The sequence below is a fragment of the Vespa mandarinia genome, chromosome 3, assembly GCF_050613455.1.
Source record: "Vespa mandarinia isolate Hongniang chromosome 3, ASM5061345v1, whole genome shotgun sequence".
NCBI classification, from domain to species: Eukaryota; Metazoa; Arthropoda; class Insecta; order Hymenoptera; family Vespidae; genus Vespa; species Vespa mandarinia.
The window spans coordinates 8,285,001-8,295,000 of NC_140812.1; the positions used below are offsets into that span (position 1 = coordinate 8,285,001).

The 10,000-nt window shown below is 34.3% G+C and overlaps 1 protein-coding gene across 8 annotated transcripts in view; it reads left to right on the forward strand.

Annotated features, from left to right (window-relative positions):
• Window positions 1–10,000, forward strand: part of LOC118447802 (uncharacterized) — a 61,705-nt gene that overhangs the window by 3,049 nt on the left and 48,656 nt on the right. For 2 of the 8 annotated variants that reach the window (XM_035880185.2, XM_035880184.2), the window contains exons 2-7: window positions 2,112–2,331; window positions 4,221–4,415; window positions 4,502–4,756; window positions 4,827–4,962; window positions 5,122–5,190; window positions 6,479–7,908. In XM_035880185.2, coding sequence (XP_035736078.1) covers window positions 2,143–2,331; window positions 4,221–4,415; window positions 4,502–4,756; window positions 4,827–4,962; window positions 5,122–5,190; window positions 6,479–7,053 — 1,419 coding nt within the window. In that variant the 5' untranslated portion in view covers window positions 2,112–2,142 and the 3' untranslated portion in view covers window positions 7,054–7,908. The other 6 variants (XM_085656113.1, XM_035880180.2, XM_085656114.1 and 3 more) reach the window with 6 other exon arrangements.

The following is a 10,000-nucleotide window of genomic DNA, read 5'->3' on the forward strand; positions in this document are numbered from 1 at the left end:
AATTAGTGGTGGTGGTAGTGACGATAGTGGTGGTGGTGGTGAGAAGTGGAGGAATTGGCGAGGGCAGAGGAGCGGATTGGTTCGTTCATAGCGCCACTCTCGGATTAATTCAGAAATACACGATTTGGTAGTAACGCGGTCGGAATATCGTGCTTACTTTGAGCGTATTAAAGCGTCATAATCCTCTTCGACTCGTATTATTACATTACCTCAGCCGTAACCTGATTGGTTCATAACATTTGTTCACGACCAATCGGCGATAGTAACTTGGTACAGTCGAATGCATCGTTCGGAGATTGGTCGAAATATTTCATTGGGATTCTAGAATATATTTATGTATATATATATATATATATATATATGTACATATACATATGTATGTGTATGTGTATATAATTTTTGTTTTATTTTATATATAAAATAATCTTTTTCTTTTTACATATAATTTTTTTTTCTTTTTCTTTTTTTCAACTTTTATTAACTCAGAACGATACCTGCGTTAATTAGAGATCATATTTGTTTCTCATAAAAGAAATTTAATAAAGAAATATTTATCAAAGACGTAGGATATTCGGATTAACAGTTTAACATTATTTATTATTTTTAGGTTATGGATCATTTGAAATACGTGCGAAGACTTTTAGTCTTGAATTCTCCCCCTCTCTATCTCTATATATACATATCTCTCTTTCTCTCTCTCTTTTTTTTTCTCGTATAGTTAGAAACACGACGTTCAAAACGATACGTCAGAAGGTGAGCGAGCGAAGGAACGAAGGAGCGGACGAGTGAGTTAGTAAGTTAGTGAGTGAGTGAGAGTCTGTTAGAGAAATTTTTTTATTCAAAGTTGGTAATATCACGAAGAAGTGGAATCATTGGTCCTAACGGAAATTCGGCAATGCAGACATGGCGCGAAATAGAGCCGGCGCTGTCGGTCCGTTCCACGTTTAATCCGTACGGATATATACCGTAGAATAAATTCCAATTTTTTTTTTTATTTTTTTTCTTTTAATTTCATTTTCTCTCTCTCTCTCTCTCTTGCTATCTGTCCTTCCTCTTCTGTGTCGTTATGCGTTCGTAGTGTTCGTAAGAGGATCGAGAGGTTGGACGCGCGCACGTTCCTTCTATACCATATACCATATCGTACCACATAACCATAACCACCAACTACCACAACCACAGGCACCGCCACCACTACTACTACACCATAATCGCGAAAGGTTTCTAATAGTGTTCTTCGGTTTATGCGCTTGCGTGTGAGTCGCGTCGTTGTGTTGTTCTCTCGTAATAGTCGTATTGCATTGTCATCGTTGTAATAGGTGATAGTAGTAGTAATAGTAGTAGTAAAGAGTAATAGTAGTAGTAGTAGTAAGAAGTAATAGTAGTAGTAGTGTAGTAGTAGAGTAGTATGAGTAACTATTCGCAATCATTGTCATCGTTGTCATAGTAGTAGTAGTGATAGATAGTAGTAGTAGTAGTAGTAGTAGTAGTAGTAGTAGTGATAGTAGTAGTGGTAGTAGTAGTAGTCATGTGTGAATGACGTTAGAGAAACGATGAAACGTTACTGCTGCTGCTGCTGCTGCTGCTGCTCCTGCTGTTACCGCTACTACTACTGCTGCTAACAACACTGCCGCCGTCGCTGCTACTGCTGCTGCTACTACTGCTACTGCTGCTAACACAACATATACACGAATACGGTCCTCGCGGCAATGGGAAAAGTGGCGGCGTATGCGCGGCTCCAAGCTAGAGAATTTTTCTCCCTCGCGGATGGCAACCTGGATATCGATTGTCATTATTTATATCGTACGTTTCCTCTTCAGTCATCGATTCACTTTTTACATTTTACATTTTTACAGTAATGAGAGAGTTAAGTTTAGATAGCCGTACGGTACACTAAGTTACCCCGACCCGAGGAAAAAAAAAAATAATAATAATAATAATAACAATAATAATAAATAATTAATAATAAAGGAAACGACAACAAAAAAAAAAAAATTTTTTCGGAACACAAAAAAAAAAAGAAAGAAAGAACGAACGAAAGAACGAAAGAAAGAAAGAAAGAAAGAAAGAAAAAGAGAAAGAAAAATAAACCTTCCCTCGATGTGTGATCACAGGTGTTTTTGAGGGAGTCGAGTGAAATAGAGAATGACGGATAGCCAGCAGCAGTTTTGCTTGCGGTGGAACAACTTTCAGGCGAACATCACGAGCCAGTTCGAGGCGTTGCGAGACGATGAGGACTTCGTCGACGTTACATTCGCCTGCGATGGCAGGCGACTTCAGGCTCACAAGGTCGTCCTATCCGCTTGCAGCCCTTACTTCAAGGAGTTGTTCAAGGTTAGAAAACCGTTTCTTCCCGCTCCCCACCCTACTTTTCTTCCTTATCCCCTCCTACCTCCTTCACCCCTCGACCCCTTCTTCTCTCTCTCTCCCTTCTCTCTCCTTTCCTCCCTCCCTTCCTCTCTCTCTCTCTCTGTTGCTTCTTACCCCTCCACCATCTCCTCTTCCCTAATTTCGGTCTCTCTCTGTCTATCTCTCTCTCTCTCTCTCTTTCTTACGCTTACATATTACTCCTCCCTTCCCCCTCCTCGCCTCTTCTCGTCATCATTCCGCGCCTTCCCTCTCTCTCTCTCTCCCCCCCCCGTTTCCCCCTAACACGTTTTCGATTCCTCTTCTCTCTTCTCTTCTCTCTCTCCTCTGTACTCTACTCCTCTTCGTCATCCCTTCGTTCGTCTCTTCGTTCCATCTCTTTTTCATATTTCTATATGTGCTCTTGCTCTCTGCTATGTATGCGCACGTAATATGCATCTTCTTAGTCGCTTCGTCCGACCGTTAATAATTCCAAAATTACACAATACCTATTTTGCGCTACGTGTCCCAGCCGTTTTCTTATCTCCCCGACACGTTTAGCTCTCCTTCTCTCTCTGTCTCTCTTTCTGTCTCTCTCTCTCTCTCTCTCTCTTTCTCTCTCTCTCTGTCTATCTCTATCTCTCTCTCTCTCTCTCTCTCTCTCTCTCTCTCTCTCTCTATCTATCTCTATCTCTCTCTCTCTCTCTCTCTCTCTCTCTCTCAAATTTGGAGCCATATCGCACTTCGTGCGCCAATGCAGATGCGCTTTTGTTTTTTCTGTTTTTTTCTTCTTTTTTTTTCTTTTTTCTTTTTTGCTTTATCTTTTTTTTCCTTCTTTTATTTCTTTTTTTCTTTCTTTCAACGTACAGCAGTAGTAATTAAAACCGATTAAACCGATAACTGTTCCGAAATATCATGCACTGTTACGAAAGTATATGGTATTTTAATTATCGAAGTTTCTTCAAATTCTTTTCTGTTTTTTTTTTTTTTTTCTTTTTTTTTCCTACGTTTCTCTTTTCTTCTTTTTTCTTTCTTCCTTTTTATTCATTTATATGTATTTATGTATATTTACATGTGCATATATATATATATTTTTTTTTATTTATATATTTTTATCTATTCTTCTTTTTTTCTTTTTATTTTTCTTTTCTTTTTTCAAGAAATATTGAAAATTAATTAATTTTATAGCACACACACACTCTCTCTCTCTCTCTCTCTTACTCTCATGTGTTATTTTAATAAATTGTTTTGTACGGTATACGAGAGAATATGGAAATTTTTATAATTAGAAAATTAGGATTTTAATTTATTGTTTTCTCCCATTTTTTTTTCGCTTTCTTCCTTCTTTTTCTTTTTCTTTTCTTTTTTCTTTTTTTTTTTTTTCTTTTTTTGTTAACATTTTGTTCCCTTAACGATATTTATTTTTATTTCGCATTTTTTTTTTTTTTTACATATAAGAAATATAAATAGAAAATGAAATAATGTTAAAATTTAAAATAGTATCTCTCTCTTTCTGTTGCATCAGCCGTTCAGAGGCCAATGCGATTAAAACTTTGCTTTTAGAATTTTCTTAAATTGAAATTGCCAAAGTAGTTAACTTCTTATATTTAAAATAAATTTCTTCAATGGCCAGTCTTAATATCATATTAAATGGGACAAATTTTTTTATGGCCGTTGAATAATGAACACCATACGGTGCATATAACTTTATTAATTTTGTATACTTTTTCTTTTATGATTTTGTCAAACTGTCAGCCGCTCGAATACGATTAATATACGATAAAATATATTTTATATATTTCTTATTTGATAACAGTCTGTATGTTGTAAAAAAAGAATATTTTTAAACAGTTTACTAATATTATTAACTTTTACAGACCAATCCCTGCAAACATCCAATAATTTTTATGCGGGATGTGGAATTTGAACATTTACAATCACTGCTGGAGTTCATGTATGCTGGCGAAGTAAACATTTCACAAGCTGAATTGCCTACTTTTCTACGTACAGCTGAATCTCTACAAATCCGTGGTCTCACCGACTCTCAAAGTAGTCAGCACAACAACGAAAAGGTAATTAATATTATAATGTATGTTATAAAAAAAGTTTGCATTATAAAGTAGAAATATAATTTGAATTTTTATATAAAATATTGTAGCACTTGAAAACGAATAATGTTCACGCATCAAATGGCCGTGGTCTGATCTCACCGAGTTTGGACGATGAGCGCAGTAAAACACCACCACCATCGAGCCCTCCACCATTAAAAAGGCTGTGTAAAAGAAGTGATTCACCTCAAATCTCTAGTCCAACACCTACTGTGACGCCTTGTGCTAGCAGTACACCTCTCTCAAGACCGCTTATAGAACCGCAAGTTCAGCTTGACTGTTATAAGGATATTGATATTGTGGAGGTAATTATCGTACACATAATATATCTTAATTTCTTGTTGTTATTTAATGTCATATATATTATAATTTTAGCCAAAAGTAGAACTACCTGAATATGGCAGCGATGACGATTGTTCATCAAAACAAGAAGTTAACACGTTACCTGGTGGTTTCCTTAGTTTGGATGGTGGTATGGAAGTGTTACCTACATATCCACCATCTTATCAAGGTACAAATGTTACCTTTTTCTGTATTTATTTATTTATTTTTTTTCTTTTTTCTTTTTGTGGTAAACAAATCTAAGTCTATAGAAAAGAAGAATTGAAACAAAAAATATTATAAGATACGTTTTCTTTTTTTTTTTTTTTTTTTTTTCTTTTTATTTTAGGAACCAGTATGGAAGGTGGTATGCCTGGACCTTCACATGGGAACAATGAGCTGAATCAAGAGCAGCAAGGTGAGTCTATGATTTATATTCTTTTTGGTAGTGCGAGCACCATTACAAACAGCAACAACCTAGCCATTACATCAGAACTGTATAATGAGAGAGTAGAAGCAAGGAAGGAGAAAGGAATCTTGATCGTTTGAAATGGTAAGCTCGTGTGTAGCTCGGTAGGTCTTGGTAGGTGGTAGGAGACATTTGACACTCAGAGGCTAAAATAGGCCCAAGTCCACAGAGTGCAGTTTGCAGTTAATCAGCTGTATTGTATGAACGTTACCGATATAGCCCGAATACCATTAACAACAATGTCCTGCGTGTACATAATTAAAAATACCCATCCCAATAAGCTTCATAATTTTTTTGTTCTCATGCTTTCACGTGCGTATATATGCATCGCGTATATATGCGTATATACATATATTAGTACTACACCTTAACGCTGCATTCAGACTCTGACGAGTAAGTGCTTCTTGTTAAATTTAATGCTCCAGTAACTTCGTCAACGAGAACCATCTTGCTATCACCAGCATCATTTGCTTTCTTGTTTACTAATGATAAAGATCCATACGATTTCGGTCGGTTATAAATGTGCTATGTACATATTGCTTTGATTTTAAATGATAAATGATTTTTTTTTTTTTACATTTCGTTTCGTGCACTATATTTCTGCATTTGAGTGTACTTAAGAAAGTGCAATGATTAGTAAATAATTAGTTACACGCACAGAGTGATAGTACGATATTGATTGTGCAAAAGCACTCATTCATTCTCTATTTATTTTACTTTTCGAAATTTAATGAAATCAATTTTAGAATTATAATATAAACGAGATAAAATATCTTGACACGATTATCGGGAAATATTTGAACTTATTAACGGTTAGCAACATTCAAGAATATAAAAGTCTGATTTTCTGTGTAACATGCACGAGTCCACCATACCATAAAAAAAATTCACAAGGCCAAGACCATTATTCCTAACGGATTTTCATTATTCGCTGATCCATGCTTACCATTGTTTTCAAACTATGTGTTTTCCCTTACCACAATATCGTTATGTTATCTATGATTCAATTCATTATATCCTTGCAAGTTGCTATCTTGCAGGATTACATTATACATGTACCGTGCAGGCAGCAAATTTGGGTAGTGCTAAATAGGGTTTTTGCTGGTTGTTGCTGTCCTGTGGTGGGTGGTATCATTTTGATATTATTCATGGTGTGAATAAAGCGTGGTGCTATGCTATGGTAACGTGTTATGCTGTGGGCTGCTACCGGTTAGAGCAAGTTGTGTGTGTGTTGCAGCTGACCTGCGTAAACTGCACTCGCTGGACCCACGCCCCTGTCCTGTGTGCAACCGCATGTACAGTAACTTGTCCAACCTGCGGCAGCACATGCGCCTCATCCACAACCCTCAGAGTGTCACATGCCCTCTATGTAACAAGCCCTTCAAGACCAAGCTGTACCTCAAACGTCACCTGGTCAGTTTCCACGAACTCAGTGTGGCGGACAGGCAACGCCAGGAGGAAATCTACCATCATCAGGTTAAAGTTCAGGTTCAAGGACAGGGTCAGGCACAGGTTCAGGGTGGAGCTCAGGCTCAAACACAGACACAAGTTCAGGCTCAAACACAGGCTCAAATTCAGGCTCAAACGCAAGCTCAGGTGGATAACAAAGTGCTCTTGACCGCTTCTGCTCCGCTCTCTCGTCTTCCCGCAGAAGATAGCGGGGGGAGCGGAAGTGGAAATATTGTAGAACCAAAGCTAAGAGCATACCAGGCACAGGCTGGTGATAATTCTTATTCCGTAGAGGTTGCCCAAATTGGTGATACGAAACATTTTGCAAGCGGAATATTGCAGTTCGATGCTTCGTATCACTAATGTATAGGTTTTTATTTATTTTTATTGTATTTCCCAGTATCATTTTGTGATATAGCGTGCGATGAGTCAAGTTTAAATTTATTATTTAGTGAACTTGTGATTCAATAGGAAACGTAATCTTTACAGTTGATCGACAAGTATAGATAGAAATAACGTTACGATACAAGGCTGATTCTGTATTTAGGTGATCGGAAACTGTGCAGGATGAGGCACGGGTGTAACACATAATTCGAAATTATTTAAAAACGTACGGAATTGCAATACAAATCGAGAAAGTGCGTTGTCGTCGAATGCAACGGATCTGCATACTACACATTTATTTTCTGTGCGTACAGAAAAAGTTTATATAGATCGTATCTAACTCGACTATCATCGATACGAATATTAAACCGTGTACATAGGTTTGGGAGACTAGTTTACATATAATGTCCCGTGCCTATTCATCATAAAGATGATGAACGTTAATAAGGGGGAAATGAGTAAAAAAAATATGCCGTAGGTGGAGCAGCCATCCCACCTCGTACTGATAATTCTGCAGCCGGATACTTGTTGTTTTATTTAATGCTATACAGTGTTATACAGACTACAGATATTTACAACAATATTATATTCTTACAGAGAATTATATTTACTTTATTATTGCAGCGCAATGTGCAATGACATAGCTCGTACATGATATATTTTTCACATGCATACATTGCAATATACAGCCAATCGACAGCTCAACAGAGTAATAATATTTATTATTAACAGTTATCAACAAACCGTGATCGCAACTATGCAGCAGATTGAATTAAACAATATATAATAAGGGGGCATTGTGTTTGTGCTGGTTTTTTTCTCTTATGTAGTTTGGAGAGGATTATTTTCTTTATGTATATATATATATATATATATGTATATGTATATACACATACATATATATGTATATATGTACATATATATGCATATATGTACATATATATGCATACATACATATATATGCATATATATACATATATATACATATATATGCATATATACATATATATGTTTATATATAAATATATATGCTTATATATATATATATATATATATATATATATACATACATACATACATACATGCATATATATCTATATATCTATTTTCTTTTTTATCAGTCTTTGCTTAAATTTATATAATTTTTAAATACTTGTTGATATAATTTTGAATTCGACAAGTTTCATCAGTATTATTAGGAATTACTTTTTGGAAAATTATATTTGTGGGTTAGGTATTTTGAAGGTTTTTCTTCATAAATGAAAGTAAATTCACGAATAATATCATTATCATGTCTATACTTGAAACTTTTTGATAATGCATATTTATTAGTGATATTTACGTATGACGTTATATATTATGTACGTATCTTTCTTTTTCTTTTTATTTCTTTTTGTATATACGTATTTACGTTTTTGAGGTTATACGATATAGATTTTTTTTTCTTTTGTAGGTTAAAAAGTATACGTTGGTTTTCTTTTTTTTCTTCTTTTTTCTTTCTTTTTTTTTTTTTTTTTTTTTTTTGTTCTCTTATTCGACGATAGTATTTTTAATTATAATTATGGCAGAAATAAGCCAGCATAGACTTCTGCTACACAATTCCATAGCCATAGTACCACACAGTACAACTCAGGATCTTTTATATTATATTTTACAGATGACAATAGTTCCATAAGTACGATTTATGATAACGATTCTTGGAAATAAATAACTCGTCAATTATATTTCCTAGAATCGTAATTTATAAAATCGTACTGTTCAGATGACAGGCTCCTTACCTCACATACAATCAAATTACTAAACAGATGCAGCTATATATTATTATAATATATTTACATACAACAATTTACAATAGTACCGGAAAGTTGCAACGACTGCGACTACACATATTACCAATATTATACAAACGGTTTTTATTATCTGTTATTACATTGGTAAGTGATTGCAATGTTTTTTTACAAGTTAAATGTACTGCGAATGTACATTCGAAACTTTTGTTTACAATACAAATGGATGCCCAGCATAACTAACAATTAGTACCGAAATAAGATTAGATTATAAATGTTGCATATCATATTATAATATTGTTATACATTTGCCAAGCAGAGTTACATTCGCCAATTGTCAGGCATTGGATCAGACGTGGGTTTTGATTTGATTTGATTTGATTTGATTTTTTTTTTTTTTTTATTGAACCGGAAAAAAAAGAAAAAAAAAGAAAGAAGAAAAGGAAGAAAAAAAGAAAACAAAAAGAAACAATATTTTCAACTTTGTCCTTAATGGCAGTACTATAATTGATAAATTGACTAAAGCGCCTTGTAAGTATTTTCAATAATACCGATTCTGTCTTTTATACAATTTTAAAATTTATTCACACACACACATATATATATATATATATTTTACAGATAACAAAAGAGAGTGTAGTATTAGTTGAATTTTTTATTTATGAATGGCCTTACATTTTAATCGTATAACAACATACACAAGAGGTTTTTATTATACAATAATACTATATGCAATAGAGAGATATATGACAGTAAATGTACAGATCTTTGTTACAGCCACCAGTGATTATGGTTATCGTGTTTAATCATACATAGATTCATAAAAAAAAGTACTCGTGTACTTTTAACAGTTTTTTACCAATAGAGCAACTTAAATCCGTTGAATTATAATAATGGCGTTACTTTTGAAGAAGGCCTAATTCACTAACTTTTTATATCGTCTCATATATATGTATATATATATATATGTATATATATATATATATATATATATATATATATATATAACTGATCCATTGCCTGAAATCCATATACTATGTATATCAGAGTGATGTGTTACAGAATATCACACAATAGTAAGCATCATTTGACAAGCCATACTTCGCTGGGCATTGGAAACCGGTTACCTAGCTATATTA